The sequence below is a fragment of the Colletotrichum destructivum genome, chromosome 3, assembly GCF_034447905.1.
Source record: "Colletotrichum destructivum chromosome 3, complete sequence".
In the NCBI taxonomy this organism is placed as follows: domain Eukaryota; kingdom Fungi; phylum Ascomycota; class Sordariomycetes; order Glomerellales; family Glomerellaceae; genus Colletotrichum; species Colletotrichum destructivum.
The window spans coordinates 5,551,773-5,579,075 of NC_085898.1; the positions used below are offsets into that span (position 1 = coordinate 5,551,773).

The 27,303-nt window shown below is 57.6% G+C and overlaps 7 protein-coding genes across 7 annotated transcripts; 3 read left to right on the forward strand and 4 right to left on the reverse strand.

Annotated features, from left to right (window-relative positions):
* Nucleotides 1-378: 378 nt before the first annotated feature.
* Nucleotides 379-609, forward strand: CDEST_05803 (uncharacterized protein; the record flags this gene model as incomplete). The annotated part of the gene is made up of 1 exon (XM_062921962.1): nt 379-609. One exon carries the CDS (start codon nt 379-381, stop codon nt 607-609), a length of 231 nt encoding a protein of 76 aa, XP_062778013.1.
* Nucleotides 610-2,057: 1,448 nt separating this feature from the next.
* On the reverse strand, nt 2,058-3,266 carry CDEST_05804 (Putative hydroxylase/desaturase AsaB; the record flags this gene model as incomplete). The annotated part of the gene is made up of 1 exon (XM_062921963.1): nt 2,058-3,266. The coding sequence occupies one exon, from the start codon at nt 3,264-3,266 to the stop codon at nt 2,058-2,060; it is 1,209 nt and encodes a 402-aa protein (XP_062778014.1).
* Nucleotides 3,267-7,111: 3,845 nt separating this feature from the next.
* CDEST_05805 (uncharacterized protein) lies at nt 7,112-9,673 on the reverse strand. Its single transcript, XM_062921964.1, has 2 exons — nt 7,883-9,673; nt 7,112-7,824 (listed from the first exon to the last, which is right to left on the reverse strand). Exons 1-2 carry the CDS (start codon nt 8,515-8,517, stop codon nt 7,446-7,448), a joined length of 1,014 nt encoding a protein of 337 aa, XP_062778015.1. The 5' UTR covers nt 8,518-9,673; the 3' UTR covers nt 7,112-7,445.
* Nucleotides 9,674-12,932: 3,259 nt separating this feature from the next.
* Nucleotides 12,933-14,540, reverse strand: CDEST_05806 (Putative glycosyl transferase, family 1, Glycosyltransferase subfamily 4-like protein; the record flags this gene model as incomplete). Its single annotated transcript, XM_062921965.1, has 1 exon — nt 12,933-14,540. The coding sequence occupies one exon, from the start codon at nt 14,538-14,540 to the stop codon at nt 12,933-12,935; it is 1,608 nt and encodes a 535-aa protein (XP_062778016.1).
* Nucleotides 14,541-15,732: 1,192 nt separating this feature from the next.
* On the forward strand, nt 15,733-20,911 carry CDEST_05807 (Putative UDP-glucose/GDP-mannose dehydrogenase, NAD(P)-binding domain superfamily). The gene is made up of 4 exons (XM_062921966.1): nt 15,733-16,288; nt 16,361-16,811; nt 16,900-17,432; nt 17,549-20,911. The coding sequence occupies exons 2-4, from the start codon at nt 16,538-16,540 to the stop codon at nt 18,848-18,850; spliced, it is 2,109 nt and encodes a 702-aa protein (XP_062778017.1). The 5' UTR covers nt 15,733-16,288; nt 16,361-16,537; the 3' UTR covers nt 18,851-20,911.
* Nucleotides 20,912-21,990: 1,079 nt separating this feature from the next.
* Nucleotides 21,991-22,475, forward strand: CDEST_05808 (uncharacterized protein; the record flags this gene model as incomplete). The annotated part of the gene is made up of 2 exons (XM_062921967.1): nt 21,991-22,003; nt 22,064-22,475. 2 exons carry the CDS (start codon nt 21,991-21,993, stop codon nt 22,276-22,278), a joined length of 228 nt encoding a protein of 75 aa, XP_062778018.1. The 3' UTR covers nt 22,279-22,475.
* Nucleotides 22,476-22,703: 228 nt separating this feature from the next.
* On the reverse strand, nt 22,704-24,325 carry CDEST_05809 (Putative major facilitator superfamily, MFS transporter superfamily; the record flags this gene model as incomplete). The annotated part of the gene is made up of 1 exon (XM_062921968.1): nt 22,704-24,325. The coding sequence occupies exon 1, from the start codon at nt 24,093-24,095 to the stop codon at nt 22,704-22,706; it is 1,392 nt and encodes a 463-aa protein (XP_062778019.1). The 5' UTR covers nt 24,096-24,325.
* Between the last annotated feature and the right edge of the window lie 2,978 nt (nt 24,326-27,303).

The following is a 27,303-nucleotide window of genomic DNA, read 5'->3' on the forward strand; positions in this document are numbered from 1 at the left end:
GTGGTTGGTTCGGGGAGTGATTATTACTATATTAGCCGGAGTGCGAGATACAGACGATGTCAGATGGTGTATCAACAGACGACAGGCAGATATCGTCAAATGGAATCTTGGGTGATTTAAATTTTTGTCAGACGGCGACCAGAGGCTCGAAACATCGCCGCAGCTGCGGGGTGGCCACCCGTTTTACAATATATATCAACCCCTCCCCCCTCCACGCCGGAAGAAGAGGGCAAAAGCAGCCTCTTGGTCGAGCCAAGGAACCGGCGTGATGTTCCTACCAGCCATCATGCAAGTTCCCTCGTCCAGGGCCCAGGCCTGTGCCATTCCCCATCAGCCGAACCCCGACATTATATCAGGAGCAAAGGCTTCTGTGCTCTGATGCCCGTGATTGGCGAGCAGCGCGGCGGACTCTCATCCGATGTTGATGTCCTTGCCGCGGTGGACCCCGTCCGCCGCAGAACGCATGACATCCACATGGAGATGGTGAAGTTGACCAGGGGACACGGAGGGCACCGCGATCGAGTCAAGTCCCAGGCTGCGGCCTGTTCAGACGGGCCCCCCAGCTACGGCCAGCGAGAGGCCTGCACTACCATCACCGGCGGCTTATGAGCACCAGTGAGGAGGGAATCTCCCAACCCGTCTTGCTATGTCGCCGGGCAACCTAGTGACAGCTTTCATATATCGACAGCATTGCCCCTTGCCTCGATGGAGAGTTTTTCGGGTCCTTTCATACAAGGGTCTCCGTGTTCCTGCGTCTGATATCGCGCCACGACAGCTTCGTCTACAGGTAGTCGACGGAGGACTCTTTAGAATGGAAAAGGAGAGGGGGGGGGCATGTTGGGCTTCGGGTATCGATTTGTGTGTGCTGCGTTGGCGACGGAGAGGCAGGACAGGCTTTCCCTGTTGGAAACGAGCATCATTCATGCGCCCTGCAGCAATGGGCATTGAGAGTTCTGAGCGCACGCCACGGATACACCACTGACGTGGAGCCCAGCCACTTGGCCGCATGAATTTGAAGGAAATGGCCGGTACTGTGATGCATTGGGGCAGTTTCAAGACTTTCTCTTCCGACCTCGGGGCAAGAAGAAGGACAGCTGTTCGGTTCCAGAGGGTGAGGTTGAGATCGGAGCCATCTCTAGTTTACGGGGTGACTCTGTCATGATCTTGAGTGCATCACGGGCTGGCTCTTTTTTTTCTTCTTTCTGTTCCGCAACACGGCCTCCATTTAAGTTTTGAAATGTCACTGTGAAAGAGCCTGACGTCATGAGTCTGGACCTGGACTCTAATCCAAGGCGGAACAATAAAGGCCGCCTTGGATCGTTTCCTCCGGGCGCGGTTGGTGGTTTGTTATTAAGACCATTCGGATTTTGATATTGCAAGCTTTCCTTGCCCATCAACAGTTCCCAATCTTTTCTTTCCCCCATGTGGATTCTCACACTGCGCTAGTTAGCCTCATCGCTGCGTTGTTCTGCCACTTTCACGGATCGAGATGGGAGCCAGCGTTGCATCGCCTCGTCTGCTTGCTTGGAGATGGACGGAGTTGCGTGTCCATCTCCAAAGGATGGGCCACCTCGTCCGAAGTCAGTGAGCCATGGCACGATGTATTCTCCATCTCCATCATCACAAGATCTCCCAAGGCACCTGATCATCGTGGAGAGGGTCGCGTTAAAGCCCGTTGCCACAAGCTGTGTAGCTTCACATTTGCTGTTTTCATCTCGACAACGCCGCGCACATGGGGCCCAACGCAGCGCACGTCACACGCAGAACGATTCCAGAGCTTCCTGATTAAGGAGAGAGAACATGAAGCAACTAAACAATCAGTGTCCGGCCTGTACGTCATCATTGTCAAGCAATCTTGTCAAGTCAAATGAGCCAAGAGACAGACGGTATCGACTAAGTTACCCATTGAACGTCCATCTTTGGACGCAACACAGAATTGGAGAGAGAAGTATTGCAATCTGGGGCACTCCCCCTCCCCGTTCCAACCACAGTCTTGAAGACAGTCTTGAAAGCACCAACAATTACACTCGTCCGCAGTCGAATAGCATGCTCCTCTCTCACCATATACACCACACTCTCAACTCACAGCTCCTCCGAGTCGGCGCCGTCTCCGCCCCCTCGACCTGAAAGGCACTATGCGGACACAACAACTGAATGTCGTCCTGCCCTTTCCCCCTGCGCACCAGGGCCTCGCTGTCGTAGAACTTGAGAAAGTAGACCTCCTCGGGCGTCTGCTCGCTGAGGTAACACCACGCGGGCTCGCCGTCCCCTGTCACGTCGTCGTTGTCGTCGTCGTCCCCATGGGCCCCTGCCGCGAACCCGGAATCCCTCCTCCTCCTCCTCCATCCCAGGGGTCGGATCAGCGCGTTCTGGCTGTAGTAAAACGGCACACACCCCGGGCGGTCCCGGTACGTCCGCGTCAGGGGGGCGTACTCGACCTTCCGGGACACCGGGCGGCTCATGTCCATGACGGCCAACGGGTCCCGACGGACCGTCTCCCACGCGCGCCAGATGCTGAAGAAGGCATATCGCGGTCCCTTGTAGTTGGCGCCGTCCCAGTCCCAGTGGCCGCCCCTCGGCTGCGTCCGCTGGCCCCGCACCACCTCCGGCCCGATCCCGGCTTCGGCAACGGCTCGGTCCTCGGCGTCGATGATCGCCCGCCGCAGCCGGAAGAACTCGTCGCGTTCCGCCGCCGTCGTCGACCCGTCCGTCACGTCGTTCTCGACGAACCAGTCGGGCTCCTTCATCGCGCGGAAGTGCCCGCGCGCCCCCGCCGGCGTGTAGTCCGAGTGCGCGATGCTGAAGGGCGCCAGGGACTCGATCTCGAACCCGATTTCTGGGTTCATGCCCACGGGCGCCCAGTCCGGTATGTCACGCAGGGAGTGCTTGCGCACGACGGCGCAGCGCGCGCCGAGGGTCTTCTTCAGCAGGGCCGTCATGGAGGGGTAGTACTCCTTCGTCATCACCCTGTGGTCGTGGACCGCGGCCGGCGAAGGGGAGATGGGGAGGGGTTGACGCACAATCTGAAACCCATGCTTCTCGTGCGTATAGCTGGAAAGGGGGGTGGGGAGGGAGCGCAGGTCTGTCACGGGCAACTGGTATGTCTTATTGTCCGGCGATGTTCCTTCGATGATGGTGAGGTCGTTGAGAGCGGGGATGCCAGAGCCATTGTAGTAGTTGAAAGAGCCCAAAACCTGCCGCGGACTGTCGAGAGAAGCAGTTACTGAGTCCTCGGAGAGGTTTGATGTAATCTTGTCTAACGCCATTGCTGGAAATTGTCGCCGACTTTGTCTGCAAGAGGGTTGAGAAGATGAGGCTTTTTCTATCTTGCACTTACGCAGAAACTCTGGACGGCCACACTGGCCGGAGTAGTACTTCAGACGCGTAAGGGCCCCTTGATAACCTATCTGACTTCACGTCCACGAGTCGTTTTATGCACAAAAGGTCTGGAACGGTAGGTCGAGTTGACTCCTTTCATCGGATCGGCTGCCAGTGGGTTCTCATGCTCGATTTAAGAGAAGGCAGTTGACGCAGAGCATCGACCATACAGGGGATGGAAAACATGGTTTCCACTAATCAATTATTTGTTGAAAAATTCCTTGTGACAGAAGGCGGGGGAGACGACGTGATCCGAGATATCGCATTTCTCGCAGTCAATAGCATCTAAACTCTACTGCAACCATTCCCACACGCTCATCACAACGCTGCTTGACTCAGTATCACGGCAAGACGCTTTTTGCTCTCGGCAACTAACTTTTTCCTACGCAAAATTTCCAGGATTTCGCTGGCTGGATGCAAAGTCTAAGAAGAGGAGGGGAAAGGGTTTTGTTTTGGCAGGAAAAAGTCTCTAGAGATTGCTTCGTGAAGAGGCACTTGGATAGCGGCCAATTTTGAAAGAGAACATTAGCCCATGAGGGCGTTCCGTGTAGATTCAGAGAGACGGAGATCAATCCCGTTTGAGACCTGAGCATGACTTTTACTCCTTCTCATTAAACCTATGATTGAATTACTTGCGAGATCTAGGCGACTGCCAAACCTCTTGTTGAACAGTTCCTTTTTGAAATTATACTCTTCCCTTTTATATGGTCCTTCCCAGTTTCCTTGAGTCTCTTGACTCATGATAAATCTAAAGTTGATTGGCTGGCCGGCGTGAGTTCAAACGCAAGCCATTCTTCAGCTTCAATGGCTGCTGCTCCCGTTACTTCAGAGCTCGTATCACCGCCAACCAAAGCATGCTTCTTCATGAGCTCTTTACTACTTCCGTTGAACTAGGGATCTGGTAGCTAGCTTTCCGCTCAGGAGTGGGAAGTCTTAAGCTGGTGGCTAAGGCCGCGAAAGTTCTCCTCTGTCCATCGAAGATAATATGGCCGCAGGTTTAAGTTTCGTCTACAATAACCAGACCCCGCCACTCTTCTTACTGACCTTGGGCAATTACCTGATTATTTTTATTAGCAATAGCACTAGGCGGGATACTCCAGTCTCTACTGTTGCCTCAGTCGATGTAGTTGCTGGGTTTCAGTGACAGTTCGATGAGGTCCACGCCAGTAGTGGCAAGCCGAACCACGGTATGGGAATGCTCGCGCATTCCGCTCTCCTGGAACCATCTACAGAACTAGTGTGCGGTACTTAATGCGGCCCAAACGTTGGACCAAGTGATCAGCTTCCCCCGGAAAACCTGATGGATGGTCGCTTTCTTCGGGTGACCTCGCTCTCGCTTTCGATGAGAAAAGCGCCTCCGCTCAATTTTGTCCATGATGGATTTCTCCAGTTCGCCAACAATTCACATAAACCACCGGCTGTTGATCCCCTCCAAAGACACACCTTTTCTCATTTCCTTTTCACCAGGGTATTCGGGGAGGTTTTTTTTTTTTTTTTTTTTGGAGTTGCTGTTGGTCAATCAACGACATGCGACATTCGATGGCTCCGTTTGACTTTTCGCAGCCTCCAGATAACAGAGGCTGTCGAGGGTTATTGTAGATTTCCTTTCCATTGTGGATGGCAGCAAAGCCAGATACATTCCTAGCTTTGCGAAGGAAAAGCTAATCGTATATCTCCAGATACGGCTGAGCAAGTGGGGGAACTCAAGAGTTCGTCGGATTGCCGAACTTTCTTGCGGTAGGGTGTCTGCCACATGCTGCTGGTGAGCTTCGATCCCGTCGCACCTGTTGAAAGCACCTTACAGAATGAGCATTGCCAAAGAGTAATCGAGAGAGGGTTGAATTGGAAGCGAAAGATGTTCTCTCCCGCTCTTTGCTTCGTAAAGAAACTAGCTCTGGTCAATCAAAGCTTGCTTGTTTTTGTGGAAGACAGCTTGCTAAATATACAATACCTATTTGTGCATTCTATTCAACCCGTCGAGACAAGTTCATTCTGGAACAATGCTTAGAGCGTGACGGATTGAGACTAAGAAGGATCCTCGCACAATGAGCCAGAAGCTATACACAAATACGCTTATCTGAGCACATATACAATCATTCCCTATTTCACACCTTGCCGATCCCGTTGAAGCTGGATTTCATCCCATTCATCTACGCCGTCAACACCCGACAGACCACGAGTCACATGACATCACATATCCCCCCCCGGCCCCGGAGCCCACATCCCATGGCGCCGCCGTCGCCAGCCATGCGATCCGGCAGGCCGCAGGGCTGCGGGCCATCAGTCCCACCGGCAAACCGTCTCTTCTCAGTTCCCGAGCTTGCATGATTCGCTCAGATTCAAAGCCCGCGACTGCAGGCATAGAGCCTGGGGAAAACCGGCCTGCACAGACAGGGTTCCGTCCATCTGCCGTGCCTGTTTCTCAAGGCCAACCCGGCCTGGAGGACAGTCTAGCCCGTGGTATCATGGACGGACGGACGGACGGACGGAGGGGCCCCTTTCGGAACCGCCACGGTTGAGGAGGTGGTGTAAAAATAGCAGGCTACCACAGCTGAGAGAATATCATCATCAGCAAGCCGGTTGGTTCAGAGGCGAACCAAGTTTCCCAGCTTCATGTAAGTAGATGGCAGATCCCGAGACTGGCACCATCTCCTCAGCCAGACAACTCTTTTGCCGTGGAAACCATCCAGCGCAGGGCGAGAAGAAGGAAAAGCCTTTTCCACGCGGAATCCGCGGGACGACAGAATAAACTTTGACCATGTCGTCCTACAACCAAAGGGCTCGAAGCATTCGGGGGAAGTCAATCCTCCCAGTACGGTCTCACTCCTACCAATGTCCCCTCACAGATCCAACGAGGGTATGGCATGGGAAGGGACGCTTGGTTATATATAGGTACAAGGGAGGGCGTTTGCTACTTATCGCCACATCGACCTCTGACTTTCAGCTAGCGGACAAGAGGGGCATCCCGTACCAAAACCCTAGACGGAGCAGTCTCCCGATCTGGGCGGGCTTACTTGTGTCCTTCCTCAATCGGGAAAACCTACGGTCGAAGTGCCACCCTTCTCGTCCCCCGAGTGTATGACCAGGCCCTCAAGTAAAAAAGTTACAAATGTATCTTGGAATCGCAAAGCTCGGAATGCTGTCAGCTCCAAACGACTTTGGGCACTTGGCTGGTCAGAGGAACTTGCCAGGCATTCGCCTCAAAAGCCTCTTATCTCGTGCAAAAGTATGGCGGTTCAGGTCATGACAGATCCAAAAGACTCACAAGATAGTATTGCAAAGTACCAGGCGTACCGCGATCAGACACCTCAATCAAATCAAATTGCTTACCAGGATCCGGTTCTCCTGTGCGATACTACAGAAGGGTTCTCGCAACAAGATGGACAATTAGACTCAAAACCTCTCAGTGAGTTAGACTCAAGACTGGACTGGACACCCCAACCCCAGTGGATAACAAGCCAATATATCAGCACCGAACAAGACAGACGGCGGGTGCTTCCCCTGGTCAGCCACACGTGGCTGAAGTCATCCGATGAAAGCCTCCACCCACATTGTCGGATCGCCGTGACGTCGTGTTTCCTCAACATCCAAGCTGAAACTATTCCCAAACGGCGACACGTCGCACAACAGCCGCAGAGTCCATCCGCAGTTCGCACATTCTACTTTCCTACCGCTGTCTCAGTACAACCACTTCACTTGGCACGAGGCTGAATACGGCACACGAATAAAGAGGCAAACGGGTGGCATTGGCAAGGTTGGGGATATTGTTTCTATAGACAACTTGAGCGTGGAAAAAAAAAAGAGAATCAACAAGATGGCATCCAACTATTTACGATATACAGGGGACTCCCCAAGGCGTGGAGGATGAAGTGAAAATCGCCACAAGAAATAAAAATAAAAAACATGTCACGCTGCTGCTTGATGCTGATGCTCCCGCACCGCTATGGGCGGAACGAGTGACCTGATCCTCCCAGGCCCTAGCCTATGTGGCTTATCCAACTCCTCCTCCTCTTGGAGGCCCTCCCCCCTATACTCTTTGGTCGTAAATGTTGCGTCAAGTTATTGATTTATATGCGCTTGGCTGTATCGCCGGCCATAGCCCGTCTCCTTCTGTAGCTGTCTGCGTAGCCGATTCGCTCGTACGTGCCGAAGCCGACAAAGGCCAGGCCGATGAGAAGCCAGGTGCTGGTGATGACGAGACCGATGGGGAAGATCATGATCTGCACACCCGGGAGAACAAAGGCAACAGTGCCGTTCTTGAGTTGGGCGACAACTTCGTCGACTGCGGCCTGAGCAACGGCAAGATCGGACTGAATCACTTCCTTGGAGAAGACGCCGGTTATAAAGGCGGCTTCGTTGGACGAGACGTTCGTGGTAACAGTCTGGCCGGCGGCATTGACGCCGGTAAGGGTTAAAGTCGGCATGACGAGGGCTTCCAATTGCGACCTGTGTTCCGTTAGCATGTTGGTCACGAGGATGAAGAGGAATATGGGCATCATCGTACATGGACATGGGCGGTGCCATCCTAGCCTGGTCGATCTGTCCGACAAAGAGGTAAGTCTGCAGGATCTGCGGCGTGAGGACACGCTTTTGCAGTCTGGACCAGTCGACCTCAAAGCTTACGTCCCGGCGAGGGATGGTGCCGCGAATCTTGTCGGCGCTGACGGGCGAGACGGAAGCACCGTTGAACGAAAGACCGACCTGGATGTTCTGTGGCGGGATCCCCGAGAAGACGCCGTTGGGTTCCGACACCTTGTAAAGACGCAAGTCGGCTTCAAAAACGCCCGTTTTAGCGTCCAAGCTGGGCAGGTTATAGCAGATGCAGGTGCCCGAGGGATTCGAGGCCTGGTCGAGATGGGAGAGAGCATCGGTGCACTTCTGGGTCGTTTCCAACTCCCAGGCCGTCATGTTGATGGTGCCGTCAGCATTAACGCTGACCTCGCCCTTGGGTATCCATTCGCCGTCGACCGTTGCGGCGCTGTGGCGCTTCTCGATATATCGGTTCGCAACGTCCTCGTAGTTTCGTTCCAGCACGTCGACGGCCCTGACCTCGATGGATTGGTCCATGGACAGCGGGCGGATCTCGGCGCAGGCGCGCGAGGCCAGGGCGGCCGTGGTGACGGCCACCTTCCAAAACATTGTCGTCGTCAACGTCGTCGTCGATGGAGCAGGCGGCAGTCGAAAGTAGGCTTCGTTGGGTGGTAGCCGGGAAGAGATGGAGGCGGTTATCGTATTAATCGACGTCGGGGCCGAGAGGAAAGGTGGAGCGGAGCGGGCTGATAGTGGTGGTAGTTTGGCGTCGCCAAGATGTAATTACAAAAGTCGGGACCCGGCCGGCGGCGAAGCGAAGCGAATTGAAATAGGACGAAACCAAAAGAAAAGCGAAAGAATCGTATGTCCGCCTCCTCGCCTGTGCCCGGAACGGCGAAGTCGATCGTTGCTGAAGGGGGCGGTAGGCGTATCGGGGTCTTTTTGTGATTGTCGTCGCTGATGGCGTCGGAATCGTTAACGAGGGGACCGATCGAAACTGAGTCGAATCGGGTTCGAGAGAAAAGGTTGAGAGGAGATTCGACAGCGGCGAGGAAGGGAAAGAATAGAAAAGAATGAAGGGGGGGGGGAACGGAACGTAGGGAGGGACCTGCCCGTCGGTGGGAAGGATGCTGGTTATTGCTGGCTGAGCTGTACACGGGTCGGGTTGGTCGCGCGATGTCAGGTCGACTCGACTCGGAATGGCGCAGAACGAGAGAAGGGCTAGGAGTTAGAGCGAAGTGGGATGGGGTGGTGAGGATTCAATAAGGGCGGAGATTAAACGTCGATAAACGGGCAGGGCGCTGCAGGGCTGGGCCTTTGACAACAGGAGACGTGGGGGAGGAATTGTGTCATGCAGCGACCATCGTGTACCTGACAAGACGAGCAATGGCCTGACACGTAGTGATCCACAGCAGGGCCAAGGGGGGGATGGTTTTGGGGCGCGGCGAGACAGGCTCTTAGGGGTCTCTCTCTTTTGGGAGGTGGAATAGGGAAGTTGTTGCAAGGCGAAGGTGGGCAAGGTTGACCGTGGAACAGCGGGTTGCGAGGTTTGGTGTTGGTGTGTGTCTGTCCGTCTTGCCGTCTTGTCTGCACACACACACACACGCACACACAATTCGTATGCTATCCGTACCTGTACTCGTGGCGGGGTGGGGTGGAGTAGCCAGACAGGGATGACAGTGGTCCGGCCCGGGGGGCGTTGTAGTGACGGTTTACGGTGGCGCTCGTGAATGGTTTCTGCCGTGTGTGGTTGTCTATTCCTTGTGAGACGACAAATGCAACGAGAGAGAGAGGCGCGCAGGGACTAGAAACGTGGAAACGGAGGAGAGGGGAGGGAGAGAGGAGGGGAGGTACCTGTTAGGGAAGGGGGACTCGAGGGAGAGAGAGGGTGAGCTAGACAAGGACAAGGTTAAAGATGGAATGGGATAACGGACGAGTGACGCAGACACGGTCACCACCGAGGGAGAAGGGAGGAATCCAAACCTCAGAAGGGAGAAGAGAAAGGGGAAAAGGTCGAAGCGGGGCGGTGCCAAGTTTGGACCTGGCGATAGTGGTTGGTTGATGCGAGCGTAGTGGAGGGACGGGAGGGAAGAGATGGAGAGACGGAGGAGGAGGAGGAGGAGGAGGAGGAGGGAGAGGCGGTTGCGAGACGCTTGTGAGGGTGGGTTGCGACGTTGCGACGTTAATCGAGGTAAGGTTAGCCGGGGGATCTGAGGCTAGTCTCGATCGGGATTGGCGTACCGTCCCTGAGGGAAAGACTAAGCTTGAATGCACGTGATCTGATTATCAAAAGAAAAAAAAAATGAGGGACGGACACAGCTCGCCACACAGGTGCGTGTGTACAGTACGATGTACTCATGCAGGTACGTACTCTCGCTTCTCCCCACTTTCCTCATCTTCTCCTAGCCTTTTTTTTTTCTTTCTCCCCTCCTTATTTTCTTTTTCCTTTGGTCCTCCTCCTTTGCCGCAACACAATCCTCCCTGTTTTGCCCAGCCCGACGACACGGATTTCGGCAGCGCTCGGCGGGTATCATTGTGGACCACACACGATGGCTGTGCACACCCACCACCGCACACTAGTTGGCATCGTGTAAATATGATGAGAATCAGAGGACATAGCCCGCCCGTCACCAACTGAAGCAACGCCAACCATCGGACGGACAGGACACACACTCTTGATCGACGAAACGGAGTCGGGAATTGTGTAAACTGCCAGCCCGTGGACGATGGGGACGTGTCGCCCGTTCCGTCCCCATCGACGGAACCAAAAGGCTCGTCTACAGGTACACCCACCGAACCCCCCCCTGGACCTTGAAAAGATGTGCCTGAGTTTGTTGTACAGTATCCGTATAGAGTAATTGTACAATGGTCATCCCTCCTTCCTCCTAGCCAGTCGACTGGTTGGACCAGCCCATGGCATTGTCGGATCGACTGGAGATGGAACAGGCGCTGTTCGAGCGTCTCGGTGCTGAAGCAGTCAAGACCACCCCTAATTGGCTGACCAAGAGATACGCTGGAGACGCCTAGGGGTCGGCCACGGCGAGGTACTTTTGATCCTGTGCACAAGTCCGCCTGCCTCCAAGTACCTCGTCGACTCTCCATCGTCCAACGTGATTTGAACGGAACATCAGCCACCGGTTTTAGACTTTGAAGCCGCACTCGATACTCACCACTCACCACTCACCATTCCATTTGCGACTCCTGGACTGTTGCACAATCCGATATGGGAAGTCTCTGCGTTCTGTGCTCGGACGTTCATGGCCAAGCCCATGCGCTGCGAACTGGCGATACGGTGTCGACGGTTTTCACGGCGAATCGAGATCGGAGGTCGGGGGAGATATACGTTACCGATGCTTTGTTTCTCCCGTTAGTGTGTGCAAAAGAGAGATACAGATAGCCGGGATACGGTCGCCGCCATCGCCTCATTCATCTCGCAAATGGCCACATGATCACGCCTCCCACCGGCCACCAAGACTCCCCTCCCAGTCACAACCGACAGACAGACAGACACCTGTCGCAACTCAATTACCGGTAACAGCCGCTGAACCGTCCTCGGCGTCTCACCGACCACGGCAATCTAGCCTTGCTTGCTTTGCCCAGTTTGCCGCGCGCGGCGCCTGCAGGCAGCGGCCCTTGTCTCAGGTGAAACGCGTGGACCAGGACGAGCGCTGGCCACTGCCATGGCACCCATGGCATCCATGGCATCCACGTAGGGAACTTGGCCTAATTCGTCCACCAGCGCCGTCCAGAGCAAATGGCAGACTGGGGGCTCACGGGGGCTTCCGCCGGGGGGGGGGGGGGGGGGGGCATGTTGCAGATTGTCTCCAGAACGGCCCCGGCTGGCAGTGAGTCTCGACAGTGGCCCGCCGCCCTGATTTTGGAGTCTCGAATCGGCCTCTTCCGAGGGCGCCTTGGGGACCAAAAGATCACCGCACACAACCGCCCACTTTTATGTAAGCATAGCCTCCACCACATTACTTACATGAGCCACACGTATCTTCCAGGTGGCTCAGTTTGGCAGCTCAGCCACACCTCTATCTTCCCTCTATCTCCGACGCCGATAAGGACCGGCATCTCTCTCCACCTCCTCCACTCTGCTTTCTCCTCTCCATCACAACCATTCCCCCCTTCGATCCTCACGACGTTTCGTCCTCTTTGCTGGTATCCCTGCGGGGTTAAACCTCCTGTCACCGAAAGCTTGGCTTCTGTCCGTCTGAACCCTGGTCCGTTTACTGATTGAGCAATCTATTCGATCGCCCTGCTTGCGCACTTCATTGGCCCAATGCACCACTGAACGGATCCTCGACCGAGACATGCCGCCGGCCTGTTCTCAATCAGGCGGATGATATCTGGTGCGCTAAGTCCGACTAGCATGACGACCGCCCCCAAATGGGGGACGGGAGAGACCTCTTCCATCAGTCAAGGCTTGTTGACTGCCATGATGATCTTTTAGACTGTCACTTTTGAGAAACCAGAACTCTTGCTTGCGACCGTCACCGCCCACACCGTGGCCGAACGCCCGAAACGCCTCCTGGTGCCCTTTGGTGCGACGGGTTTCGGGACCCCGGCTGGTTGACGAATCCAACACGCCACTCTCCTCCCAACCCCCCCCGTGATACAACAGATAGCGGACGTATTAAGGTGGTCTCGCGCGGGCATCAGTGAAGCTGGCGTCTCTTCGCTTAGCATGTTCTACAACATAGTTGCAGGCGTCGTGTCCCACGGATGACGCGGTCGTCTGTCACGGTCGGTTGTCACGGCAAGCGCCGTGGCGTTTCATAACGAAGACCCCCGAGACGAAAGAACGGTTGTCATTACTGAGGTTTGCTGGGTATTCAAGCATCGCTGATTGTCGTCCGTCGCTAAGCCAACCCCGTTCTGAATGCTACCAAAGTTGAGATCCAACGCCTACACAGAAGAAGAGCCCAAATGGCAAAAGACCGAATACTATGATGTATATCTCGGCGTGGTATACCTACTACCTCAACGCCCCCATGAATCAAGATCGAAACACGCCTGGCACCTTATGCAACTGTCCGTTGGCTCCAGAGTCGTGGTAGCTTCCCCTTGAACCAGAGAACCGTTTCGGTAAACGCTAGGTACAGCCCCGTGAAGAACCAGAAAGTCATGACGACCCCGAGGCCGCCAGCCAGCTTGGCATCCACAAGCCGGCCCACGACGACGTCGCGGATGGCGCCGCCCATGAGCAACCAGCGATGGATGGACACTGTTTGGCTCGTCTGCATGGCGATGGACGTCCGCTGGTGAACGAGTTGGGCAATCTCCCGCTCCCGCTCCTCGATGGTGTCGGCCATCCTCCACGCGACCTGGTTGTTGATCTTTTCCCAGGTCGCCTCGCAAGCCATCTCCCGGGCTCGGACGGCCATTCTTTCCCGGCAGCTGTGGTCTTTGGACAGGTACATGACCTTGTCGACGAAGGTCTCGAGGTCGTCGGGCGGGACCAGGTAGCCGCAGTGTCCGTCATCAATAATATCGCTCGGCCCGCCCTCGTCCCGGGCCACGACCGGCACACCGCTGGCCATGGACTCCAGGACGACGAGCCCGAAGGTCTCTGTGACGGAGCAGTGGAGGAAGATATCGCCCGAGGCGTAGGCCGTGGCGAGGTCCTCCCCCGTTTTGAACCCCGCGAAGAGGACCTTACCTTGCGCTCGCAGAGGGTCAAACATGGCGTGCACCTGGCGCTCGACATCGGGGTTCCGGTTCCCTCCTACGACATAGAGCTTGAAGCGGAGGCCCCTTGCGTCCAGCTCCTTGACGGCCTTGGCCAGGAAGTCGAAGCCCTTCTCGCCCGCCACCCTCGACACGCACAGCAGGATGATCTCGCCGTCGGGGGCGATGAGCTTCCGCAGCGCCGGGCTGCGCATCTCTGGCCGGAACACCTCCGTCTTGACGCCGCGGCGCAAGACCTCGAGCTTGGAGCCCTGCACACCCTGGGCCTCGAGGTACTTGCGCACGAAGCGCGACGGGTAGAAGACGGTCTTGACGGAGTCGTGGCGGAACAGGAAGCTCTGGACCATGGCGAAGGCGAAGACGGCGACGGTGCTGAAAGGGTGCGGGAAGAGGATGGCGCAGTATCCGGCGAGGTCGGTCTGAAAGTTGCAGATGACGGGCACCCGCCTCGCCCTCGGCTGCTGCTGGAGCTGGAGCATGACCTGGAAGCCCAGGGACGCCGGCGAGGCAAGGTAGATGAGATCGGGCGGTGTGTCGGCGCCAAAGGTTCTCGCGAAGAGGGCCGACACGCGCACGGGGTAGACGACGGACAGCTCCGGGTTGAAGGGCAGAGGGTAGCCCTGGAGGCGCACCTCGATGTTGCTATCACTGTGGTCCCCGGCCGCCGACGACGACGACGACGACGACGACGACGACGACGACGGGGCGAAGGTGTTGTGCCGGGTGTGGATGTAAGGGGCGACAACGGCGACGAGGGCGCCATGGGATCGCAGGTGCTCGACGAGCATTAAGGTCGTCCGGCTGACACCGTTGACGGGACCGAAGGACTCGGTGCAGAGGAGGATGCGTTTCCCGCGCAGCGATGAAGGGAAGACGGAGTTGTCGCGGGCGGGATATCGCGGCAGGGTGCCGTAGCTCATGGGCAGGAGAGGCGCGTCCATGATGGGTTTTATCGCCGTGAGGAGGTGTTTTTGGTTCCGTCGATGAGGAAACTTGGATGGACCCAAGGCCACAACAGCTACTGGTGAACAGAAGATTCAAGACGCGGGTTGACTATGGCCGTTCACCGAATGCCCGAGCAGCAGCGGCGGCGCTGGGAGGAGGTGCTTGGCTTCTTGATATCAGGTCTGCGCACAGCGAGAGACAGAGAGTCTAGATCACACGAGAGGCATCATCCATGCATGAATGCACACATGCATGCAAGCCTACAGCAGATATAGACGAGATGGGGTTAGTCTGCCGAGTGGTAGCACAGAGTCATGAAGACTCGTGGGCTGGAGATGGGGGATCCTCTCGACGCATCGTGCTGGACCACATGGGAAGCTTGGATGGCCAGCTGCCGCAGTTGTTGTGGGGGGCGAAGCTGTCATCGAGGGCCATCGAAGAGGGTTAAGTGTGGCGCATCGATGCAGGGTCCGGAAGCCAATGTTGGTTGCATGCTGGGTGGGTGATGGTGTTGCCTGCATCTTCCCTACCTCTTCCACGAGACTATCCAAGACGGGTTGCTGCTGCTGCTGCTGCTGCTGTATGTTCAAGACACAGGAATGTCGGCCAAAACCCCCCCCACGAAGGCTCCATCAAGCAGAACCGTCCCGTTCCCCTCAGCGAACCCTGCCACTCATCTTCTCCGTGTGCATGCGTGGTTTTGCCCACGGGAACACCTCTTTTGATGGATGCTCCGAGTCGGAACAGGCGGCCAACAGCCAATCAGAGGCGCGGACGACGGCACATTTCGGCTTTGGTGGATGAGAAACCATGATGGGGCCGGAGAGCAACAAAGTCTCGTGTGAAGGGCTGGGAAGTAGTGTGTGTGACTACTACTATTATTGCTACTTTGACTTGTGTTTTTCGGCAATCTGTACTTGAAAAGAGAAGAAACGCGGAGGCGAATGACGAGGGGCTGTTGAATCCCCGTGGCCATTGCGGTTGGATGCCGCATCTTACAGAGTCGCAGATCTATCTGCCCCCCCCCGGGCCACACGTAGTTGAGGTATGGCGGCGAGTGGCATCTGCATGTGAGGGGGCTTTGTTAAACTTGTCAGACAATGCTATTCGTTCGCTGTGCTGTCGATTGATAGCATCGTCGTGCCAAGATCCCATCCGCCAAGGGAGCGAGCGAGATGGTGACCGGGGGATGGATATCCTGTGGAACGATGGACACATCTCTCTGCTATCGGCAGAAAACTCGCGCACATTGGACTAGTTGACGGTGAGCTTCTCGATGGCTAGGTGTGACAGGCAGGCAGGTCCAGAACACCCGCGATAGCGAAGCAGCAATGCTGATAATGCTCCCCTTCCTATCAAACCGGACTCGATGACAGGCTATGCCTCTCCTGCGGTATCGGCCCGCGACACCCTCAAGTAGGCCGGCCTCCCTCGCCGCATGGATCGGAAGCCGAAGCGCTTCATTCTCTCTGTCTCACTGCTCCAGTATCCTCATTCACGCTGCCCTCCCCCCCTCCTCCCAAAGGAACCTCACAGTCTTTCACCCTATTCCACCCAACGACTCGCGAATCACGGCAGACCCGATCTTGGCGCCGCTCGTACGCTGTCTGTCGACAGCCACGCGAGTCGACGCGCGTCCGAATCCTCCTAGAAAGACCTGCTTCCAGGCTTGATTAAAGCATCTGTGCCCCTTCCTCCTCTCGCGTCTCCTCATCGGACGACGCTCGTCATCACCCAGAGCCGCGTCAGTGTCCCCCCTGAGCCGTTCGTCCCGCTCGGCCATCACGGCTGTCGAACCATGCCTAACGCAAGATAGTGAAACGAGAACGCCATCGCATCGGACGGAGAGGCTCCCTTTCCCCCATTCGGGACGAGGTCGCATATCACCAACTCGCTGTCCACTGTGTCGTTGGAGTTTACTTGTTTCGGGGTTCCCTGGATCTCGGACGCACTACACTGGGAAAGTCTGTTGGTTGTCTTCAAATTAACAACGATGAGCGGATGTCGTGTTGCGCCGTCCGTCTCCCTTGACGAAGCGGAAGAGGGCGACTTACACGCGCCGTCCACGGTACCGACGTCGCCAGAGGGGAGCCTCATATTCAGCCCTGTCGTTGGAGCAGCAACCACTTCCGTCGTGGACGGGGATTGCACGAGCGACGATGCCCTCGAAGACTTACTTCCAGACAACGAGGGGCATGTCTTCTCTACAGCCGACGCCAGGGATCCTCCCGTGAAAAACATCTGCTGCGTGGGCGCTGGTTATGTAGGTGAGTGCTATGAACCGAGCCGAGTCTCATAAGCAACGATGCGATTGTTGTATTTGTTGCGGCTGGCTGGCTGATCACAATATGCCAGGCGGACCGACCGCCGCCGTCATCGCGTTCCACAACCCTCACATCCGCGTCACCGTCGTCGACCGAGACGAGCGGCGCATCCGGCGGTGGAACTCGAAGCACCCGCCGATATACGAGCCCGGCCTCTGGGACATACTCCGAGTCGCCCGGGACGGCGCAATGGGGAGGTGGTGCTCGTTCAGCCGCGAGCCCCTCGAGGAGTCGCCGAGACGCTCCGATCCGGCCTCCGCGTCGACCTCGGCCACGTCCGACTGCGGGAGCCAGTGCGGCGGCGAAGAAGGCATCACGGTGCCCGCGAGGCGGCCGAACCTGTTCTTCTCGACGGCAGTCTCCGAGTGCATCTCGGACGCGGACGTCGTCCTGGTCGCCGTGAACACGCCGACCAAGACGCGCGGGCACGGGGCCGGCAGCGCCACAGACATGGCCGCGTTCGAGGCCGTCACCGCCGAGGTTGCCCGGCACGCGAGGCCGGGGGCCATCATCGTCGAGAAGTCCACGGTGCCTTGCAGAACAGCAGAGCTCGTGCGAGAGACGGTGAGATTTCTGCTCCTAGATCACCATCTGCCCCTTTCTCTTCCCCTTCCCCTCCCTGTCTGGTTTTGCACTCTCGGCTGGCTAACCTAAGCATATGTGTGCGTTTGTGTGTACAGCTCGCCACCCACCGCCCCGGCGTTCCCTTTGAGATCCTCTCGAACCCGGAGTTTCTTGCTGCCGGCACAGCCGTCAACGACCTTCTTCACCCGGACCGCGTGCTCATCGGATCCGACACGACGCCCTCGGGGAAGCGCGCGGCCGGGGCGCTCGCCGGGGTCTACGCCGCCTGGGTGCCGCGCGGCCGCATCCTGACGACCAACGTGTGGTCGTCTGAGCTCGCCAAGCTCGTGGCCAACGCGATGCTCGCCCAGCGCGTCAGCAGCATCAACTCGGTCAGCGCCATCTGCGAGCGGACGGGCGCCGACGTCGACGAGGTCGCCGCCGCCGTGGGCCGCGACCCGCGCATCGGGGACCAGTTCCTGCGGGCCGGCATCGGCTTCGGCGGCAGCTGCTTCCGCAAGGACGTCCTCGGCCTCGTGTACCTCGCCGAGTCGCTCGGCCTCGACGAGGTCGGCGAGTACTGGGCGCAGGTCGTGCGGATGAACGAGTACCAGCGGCTGCGGTTCACGCGCCGCGTCGTCAAGTGTCTGAACAACACACTGGCCGGGAAGAAGATCACGGTCCTCGGGTACGCCTTCAAGAAGAACACGTCCGACACGAGGGAGTCGCCGGCGCTCGAGATCATCCGGGCTCTGCTGGAAGAAGGGCCGCGGGAGATCGCCGTCTTCGACCCTTGCTGCAACCCCCTGGTGATCCGGGAGGAGGTCCGGCAGCTCTGTGGAATGCAGAAACCGTCCACGGAACGCGGCAACGACAGGAACGATGAAGATGGGCCGTTGAGGGTCTACGAGAACGCATACGATGCCTGCCGCGACAGCAACGCGGTCCTTATCACAACCGAGTTTGACGAGTTCCGCAACTCAAAATTCCTGTCGTCGTCGTCGTCGTCGTCGTCGTCGTCTCCCCGCAAAAGCACGGCGGACGTCCTCGATCCGCGCCCGTTCCAGAGTCTGGAGATCCGTCAGGCCGATGTTTTGGCGCTGCAAGGAACACAACGGCCGATGGAACTGGAGACCTCTTCAGACGATCCGCTCGGACGCTACATGCCAGAGCCCGAGTGCGCGGGCGACTGTCCCGATTGCCGGGCGGGGCTGGACCGCGAAGCCTCGGGACTCGCTACCGCCGGGTCGGGGACCGGGGAGTACGGGGCCAGCAGGGAGAGCATCGACTGGGCGAGGGTGGTGGGCGACATGCAAGCCCCCAAGTGGGTGTTTGATGGCCGGGCAGTCATCGACGCTCAAGAGATGGCCAAGCTGGGGGTTCGGGTGGAGAGCATAGGAAGACGGAGTATCTGGTGATTTTCTTTTCAACCGGCTGGCATCGATGCCGTTTCATGATACCTAGGTCTGACCAGCATAAGTTGTCGCTCAAATCGTTGCTCATACATAAGCTGAGTCATACGAGACTGTGTGAGCGTATGCTTATTATCATCACGACAGAGAACGGAGGCGTTTTGCGTAGCATTTTCAGACCTGGTCTTTTCTCCTTTCCCGTGGATGTCATTTTGAGTATAGCTGATACAATGCGATTCAGCCAATTCTTCCCTCCCCCTTTCCAAGTTAGAAAGACGACAACAGCCTCTTCAACCCCGACTGGCCAGTTGATAATACTCAGAATGACCTGCCGGATGGACAGTTGACCGTAAACACGCCGAGACTCACCTCTAGCCACAGCTCGTGTGCCGCTAAGCTATATTTGCGCATGCGATGCGCGTGGGCTCGCTCGTCTTTTCATCCGGTCCCGGGTCGCGTTTCGCACCTCAACTGGAGTCTAAAGGGGGCTTCGTTCCTGACCGTCCAAGGGAACTGCCCGGACCCGGTCTGCAAGTTCGTCTGAGCATCGCTCGAGACCGACTCCAGGGCTTCGCGGACCTTCGTGGAAACTCGAGACTTGCGAGAAACCGAGGACTCGGTAGTGGTAGATTTGCTGAGGAGGTTTTTGACTCTGCTGGAACAATACTCGATGCTCACATATTCGTCTTGGGTAACTCGCCGTTCATCCACGAGCACCAGACAGGACCGACTCAAAGTCCCTTACGCCCCTCTCAAGGCTTCTTGTTTCGAAACCCAGTCACGCATTTAAGCATCAGTCAAGTTGCTTTGTTACGATGCCATTGAGCCGCAAGCTATCGAAACCACCGAGGCCAAGCAGCTCACGCTCACAAATGATCATCACCGGGCTGTTTCTAATGGACCAAACGCCCCTGGCCGCAACCTTTTCTCCCTTCCCCCCCACTGCCTCGGATTGGTCGACGAAAGAACGGACGATTCAAAGTTGCAATGCATCGCGATTGGGCGAGTCGGGCGAGCGGTCCGTTCGTTTGGCGTTTCACACAACCGCCACTTGGTCGCCCAACGGCGCGCGGAGGGTCTCAAGATGTACTTGTAAGTGTGGGAGGCAAGGAACGAGGCATGGGTGACGGAGGGGAAGGGTTGGCCGATCGCCTCTCTCTCTCTCTCGCGCTTCCCGCCGACCGTTATAAACCCCGATGCGATGGTTTTGTTTCCGAGACGGAGTGAGACGAGTCGTTCGAACCCAGAATCCCAGTTGGGTTTTGCCAGCTTGGTGTTTCTCGCCCTCCCCTCCCCGGTGCCACAACCCCCCCCCTTTTTAAAGTCTGGGTGCCTGTACTCTCTATGCTTGACAAGTCAGTGCCGGCCAACCAGGTGGCCAAGTCTGTCATTCTTGGTCTGGACGTCTGTCTGGGGGGGAGAGGGTCAATAGCATTTGGCTTTCCGTCCAACCTTTTTTCCTCTCTTTTCCGAGGTGCCGTTTCATCCGCTGATACTGTGCGGCTGGAGGTGTGAAGGATGCTGTTGTGTCTAGGGGAATCTGACGAGGAGAGAGAGAGAGAGGGTGACATAGAGTGAGGGGTGTTACTTGTCTGATATAGTCGCCGCCCTTGGGGTATGGTTGTAGTGTCGTCCTTTGTGGACCTTCTTTTGGATGATGTGCGGATGATCGATCCTCACTCCATCGTCTGTCCGTTTGTGCCCCTTCTTGTTCCCGACACTGATCCTTTTTTTCTCTCTCTCTCTTCATGTTCCCAGCGACTTGGCTTACCTCGCCGTTCAGCCCCGATACGCTCGATATCCCCGGATAGTCGTTACCAACGCGGGTACTGATACGGAGAAGTCGACCAGCTTCAAGGCAGGCAAGATGAGAGGGACGGCAGCCGCTTCGCTGCTGGTGCTCTTGGGCCTGGTGACGCTGACACGGGCGAGAGAGGTGCAGGTGGACGACGTGCCCGTCGAGTGCGCGACGATATGCGGGCCCATCGTCGAGCTGACGTATAAGTGCGACGTCGACAACAGCTTCGACGAGCTGAAGCGGCGCAAGGCCGACATTCCTCCTCTACCGGATTTAGAAGCAGCCGGGGCGAAGGAAAGGAGACACCCCCCAGGCGCCCCTCCCGGCGTCGCGCGCCGCCATCACCACCGCCGCCCGGCCGTGGACAACGCCGGCGCGACGACGCCGGCCCTCGATGGGCAACAAGCCGCTCCTACGGGCCCCAACCAGGCACAACCGCCCCAAGATGCGCAGCAGCCGGGCGCGGAGCCTGCGCCCGCCTTCATCGCCACGCTTCCTTTTGCCCCTCCCGCCCCGGATCCTGCGCTGAGCACACCAGATCCACAGAACACTCCTACACCACCACCACCACCACCATCACCACCACCTCCTCCTCCTCCTCCTCCTCCTCCTCCTCCTCCTCCTCCTACTCCTACTCCTCCTCCTCCTCCTCCTATCCCAACACCTCCGCCACCTCCGCCAGTGTTGATCACTTCGACCGTCTTCCAGACGGTGTCGCCTCCGATGGAACCCACACCGGCCCCGCCACCGCCGCCGCCGCCGATCATGGCCCCACTACCCATCCCGATTGCGTCTCCCGTGCTGGCGCCGCCGCCGCCGCCGATCCAGCCATTCCCCATAATCTCCATTGCATTCCCGAAGCTACCACCGCCTCTGCCACGGCCGCCGAAGCCGCCGGCGTCGCCTTCGTCATCGACATCGACATCACAACCGCCGTCACCGCCGCAACAGCCGCCCCCCGCGCAACAACCCCCCGCCCAAGAGCAGCCAGCCCCCGACCGGCCTCTTCCCCCTCCTCCGGCTCCTCCTCCTCCTTCAACCTCGTCCTCGTCCTCTTCTTCATCATCATCTCCAGCACCAGAGCGGACGACGACGCCGCCGCCGCCGCCGCCGCAGGACCAGCAGCCTCCGCCGCAGGCGTCCTCGAGCAACCCCGCGGCGGTTCCCGTCGCGAGCGGCAGGCCCGAGAAGCAGCCGGGGCAGCAGCCTCAGGACGACCGCGAGAACGCCGAGAAGCAGTGCATCTGCACCAACAAGAGCTTCAACGTCCAGCTGCTGGCGGGCCTGTGCCAGAGCTGCATACGGAAGTCCGGCAACCGGGCGAACAGTGAGTCTCGGCCCCATCCTCATGCCGCCATGTTGTCACTGATTCCACTGGCTACTTGGAACCTGGGCGCATTCACTGACCTTGTTTTGGCCAGATCTGGACATCATCATGAGCCAGTGCAACTTTGCCGAGGCGGATTACACGCCCAGCAAGGACAGGCTCGTCGATAACATCCGCGTCGTGGCACAGAGGCCTTTCCTGTCGTCTAGCGGTAACGCAATGGGCGACGCCGGCAGGGTGAAAACTGGAACCGCAGCGGCCGCGGCTGTCATTGTTAGTCTCTTGGCGGGCATGGCGTTACTCGTATAAGCGATGCAGAGAGCATCAGTCCTCTCTCTCTCTCTCGCGAATACTTAATATTTTGACAATGTAAGAGGCGATAAGTAATATTGACAAAAGGGGCGCCGAGACCTCAGCAAAGGGGGGTTATTTTCCACGATATATGGGAATTGTGACTGCTAGGGGAGAGGGTGTGCACACTGTAACGCTCGAAATGTCTAGATCTTGGCATCTTATTATCTAGTATAATCCATATCTATAAACGCCGCGCTCAGTCGCCGGCCATGAACAATTGTATGTTTACACGCGTGGGGGGGGCAGGAAGGGAAAAGAAAATATTATAAACTCGTAAACATCGTCATCGTCTTGGGGTATCGCGTTTTCTTTCTTGTTCATCCTCTCTCTTTCTTTCTCCTTTCTTTCCTTTCCTTTTCTTTCACACTCTTCCCACTCTCTCAAACGCTCTCGACCCAGTCGTCCGTCTTCTTCTTCTCGGCCGCGCTGTCGACGATGGCCTCGGCCTGTGCCTGCTTGTTGTCCTTGATGCGCATGATCTTTCGGCCGTGGCGGAGCCAGTGGAAGGTGGCGTAGCCGACGACGTAGGTGAAGCCGACGAGGGGCACGACGTAGGAGATGCGGATGCCGGCGGCGTCGCCGATGGCGCCCTGGATGGGCACGAAGACGGCGGCACCGGCGACGGCCTGGACCATGATGCCGGCGCCGCGGCGGGTGTGACGGCCGAGGTTGGCGGTGCCGAGGGTGAAGAGGACGGGGTACATGGGCGCCTCGAAGAAGAAGATGGTCATGAGTACGCCGACGGAGGCGGTACCGGAGCCGGCGGAGCAGTAGGCGGTCAGGGCGATGGCACAGGCGGCGTAGAGCATGAGCAGGAAATCGGACTGGAAGACGGTGGCCAGCGCGGTGGCGACGAAGCGGCCGACGGTGAAGATCATGAGGGCGAAGGACAAAAAGTTGGAGGCCTGCGGGGTGCTGAGGCCGCCGTTCTCGTGGGCATAGTTGATGAACCAGGTGGCGACGGTGACCTGGGAGCCGACGTAGCAGAACTGGGCGATGAAGGCGAAGATGAGGTTGTACTGCTTGTAGATGGGGCCGTGGCCGACGGGCTCGCCGAGGGCGTCAGTGTTGGCCGGGCCGGAGGACTCCTCGAGGGCCTCCTCGCTGACCTCGGGCAGGCGGGCGAAGAAGAAGAGCACGGCGACGGCGACGCCGGCGCACGAGACGGCGAGGTAGACGTACTGGACGTTGGTCAGGGAGTTGGCGTTGTCGCCCTCGAAGAAGAACTTGGAGGCGATGAGGGGCCCGATGAAGGAGGCGACGCCGTTCCACGACTGGCAGAACTGCAGGCGGGCCGAGGCGGTCTCGGGCTTGCCGATGACGACGGCGTACGAGTTGGCCGAGGTCTCGAGGGTGGCGAGGCCGCAGGCGATGACGAGGGTGCAGGCGCAGAAGCCGCCAAAGATGGCGCGCTTGTTGTCGGTCGAGAGGGAGGCGTGGGCGACGGGCCAGAAGAGGATGGCGCCGAGCGAGTAGAGGCCGAGGCCCATGAGGATGGTGAACTTGTAGCCGCGGCGCTTGAGGACCTCGGCGGCGACGGGCGAGAAGAGGAGGTAACCGCCGCCAAAGTACATGACCTGCAGGCCGGTGGACTCGAGCTTGCTGATGCCGAGCACCGTCTGGAAGTGCTTGTTGAGCACGTCGAGGAGGCCGTAGGAGAAGCCCCAGAGGAAGAAGAGGGAGATGACGAGGGAGAGGGGGAAGATGAGGGCCCGGCCCGTGAGGTAGCCGCCGGACACGGCCGGGGCCGAGATGGGAGCACCACCAGCCATTGTGTGATGAGTCTTGGAAACTGGTGAGTGTTTGTGGTTGTAGTTGTGGTTGTGTGGTTGATGTGGTGATAAGATGAAGTTTAGGAAGCAAGAGGAGAGGAAGATGGATGATACGGGGTGTATAAGTCCTTCCTGAGCTGGCAAAGAGATGGCTGCCTGAGCTGTAAGTGATGATAGAGATAAACCAAACCGAAACTCTACTTAGTCCGGGGAAAGGAGCACCTTTTTATCCAAACACGTTCACGACATGATCTGTGATATTCCCCTCCAATTCCCCCACGGGCAAAGGCCGGGATGCGGGATAGTTCGTTGAGCCCTCCTCTCTCCCCCGTCCATCCACCCCCGGTGTCATTCCCCATGGGTTGGCAGCTTCGCTTGGATCACTTCTGGACCTGACGTCTCTCCTCTCTCCGCTAGCGTCCATGTTTGACGTGGGTGAGACTGAGATGGGACCGGGGACCGGGGGCCGGCTCGTAACCTGTTGGAGAACTGGAGAGCATCTCCAGTCTCTTCTGGCCTCCAGGGGTGGTGGACGGCGTGTACGAACGAACCAGACCGACGGAACAAGTAGAGAGAAACCGACGCCAGGCCCCCGGTCCCAGCGAGTCGAGATGCCAAGGAGACGATAGCCAAGGCCCCTCCCTCGCTGGGCAGGAAGAAAAGCCTAGCGCGGACCGGGGGCCTAAGAAACCGAGCTCGTTTGCCACGAAGAGTGCAGACGGGCAGAAGACCGACCCGTGTCGGTCTCGGGCGTCTCTCACGAACTCTCCACAATACGGCCGGTCGCACATTCTCTCGCTGATTCTCGCGGCGGCACCCCCCCTCCCGGATACCCCTACCTAGATTTCTCGCGGGGTTGAATGGGGAAAGGCGTGGGGTAGAGGAAAGGGACGGAGAAGGGATGGGCGAGCTTGGCATTGCGCTTCTTCTTTTTTTTCTCTTTTCCAATATTGATAGCGGCGCGAGACCCCTGCCCGACTTTGACGATGCGGCCAATGACGAGGAGCCTCCGGCGTCAATGCCGGGGCGACCTTTTATGCCTTGTTGGGTAAGCTGCTAGAAGCTTGTTGGAACGTTGTTGACGGGCGGCTGGGCGAAAGAAGGCCGGACGAAGTTGGCTGCATCACTTGGCTTGGCGTGCCGGTATTTTGAGCGAGCTGATCTCCTGGGTGGCGTTCCTTTGGCGTTGTTGAGAATGCAGTGCAAGTCAAGTCGGGTGGACGGTGTGTGTGTGTGTGTGTGTGTGTGGCGTTCTTGGAGAGAGAGTCGATTGGGCTACTGAGAAGCCGGGCGCGGGATATTCAAAACAAGCTTGTTTGGCGGGTGATGGGTCATGATGCCCGGGGTGAGGTGGTATGGACAGGTTTGACACTAAGCAGTAAACAGGCACAACCGACGTCGGCTGGCCCATGTGCCTGTTGATCATGGATGGCGTCGGTTCCACACATGTGAGTGAGTGAGTGAGTGTGTGTGTGTGTGTGTGTGTGTGTGTGTGTGTGTGTGTGTGTGAATTCGCCGCCGCGTGGGAGAAGGCCGTCGATGAGTCGATAGTAAGACGCAATATGCACCCGCCAGCAGATTCTGCAGCCTGCTTCCCTGTTGGTGGTTTCGAGTCGGATCCCCCCAAGATGGAGAGGAAGAGCCTCCACAACTGCTCCTCTCCTCTCCCCCAGTCTCCATAGTACTTAGTTTAGTAGTGAACGGCTGGGGAGAACCCCATGGGCAGTCAGTCAGGTTGGGGGACCTTGGCTTGAAGTTTGAACAGCGGAGATGGATGGTCAGATATCCCTCACAAGACCTTGTTTGCGGGCGCACAGATGCCTCTCACTGCTGGTGCCCACTCACTCACTCTGTGCCATGCCATGCCATGCCTCATTGCGGTGGGGAGCTCGCATATGAGATTGATTGATTGATTGATTGATTGATTGATTGATTGATTATACTGATTGAGTGAAAGCTCACCGGGGACTTTTCTTCCCCCATCAAGAGAGCAAGGAACGTGGGAGGATACGCTGCTCGTTAGCTTACCATCCGTCCACTCCACGTTCACATGACCATTCATTTCATGGCAGATACGAATGGCGTCGCCCATGCTGAGCCTCACTCTCTCAGTCTCGTCTCCCTCGCCCCCAGTGCCCACCCACGGCTCGGAGAAGCTCCCGGGGGGAAAGGGGGCGTCGTCCGTTCCCCGGACCTATCTGGAGGAGTCTGGATCCCGCCTACCCCAGCAAAACAGCAAAGCAGTTTTAGGGGGGTTTCTCCAGCCGCCATAGTATAAGGTCGACCGTAGACTTGATCCAGTCAGTAGGCCTTCCCACCGGTCTCTGATGGACCGGGGGGCCAGTCTGAACAGAGGGGCGTCCAGACCATAACAGTCGCTGTTAGCGTTACAGGACGCGCTCCACTCGATCGGGCCGTTACTCGACGCCATCAGCAACTTTGCATGCCAGATCCACGCGCATGGCTTGGCCTCGACCGCGTCTGACTCGGACTAGGAGCGCGGCCACGTGCCACATCTCGCTTCCCTCATGGCGGCGGGGAGCTCTCTTCTTCTTCTTCTTCTTCTTCTGTTGGGGCACAATTTGGGCGAGATGGTAACGTAAATCGCATCATTCACTTCTCATGACGCACTTGTTCGGACGACAACCCCGACAGCAGGGCAGCTGACACTCCTCATCGGAGAAAAGCTCCCTTCCATGGCGTTGACACCCTCTTTCTCCTTTTATTTTTATTTTTCTTCTCCTGGGCCGATTGAGGGTTTCATGGATTCATCGTCGCAGGAAACCGCTTGCAGTTGCCCAAAGGCGACTTTCATTCATCATGCGATAGAGCACGCGAGGTTCGTCGCAGAGCCGCCTCGCGGGGGGTGCTCGATGGGTATCCCCTGCCTGCATCAATGCTCAGGGTCGCGTCGGAAACTGAGAACACGCGGGCCTTTTGGAGGGAGGCCGGCAATGAAGGCAATTTAGAAAGAGAAGAAAAAAACATCAACCCCGGATTTTTTCAGAGTTGTCGGTTACTGACTTGCTGGTTCCCCGGCATGTCCCTGCCCACGACAATCACCAGCCGAGCAAGCCCAAAGTTGATCTCGCGGCCGCTGCATGCAACGCACGTGTCTCGGTTGGATCAGTACCGCACGGATGGCGGGCAACTGTCATATTACCTCTATTATCGGCACGTAATCAATAAGACGCTGCAGCATGGGCTT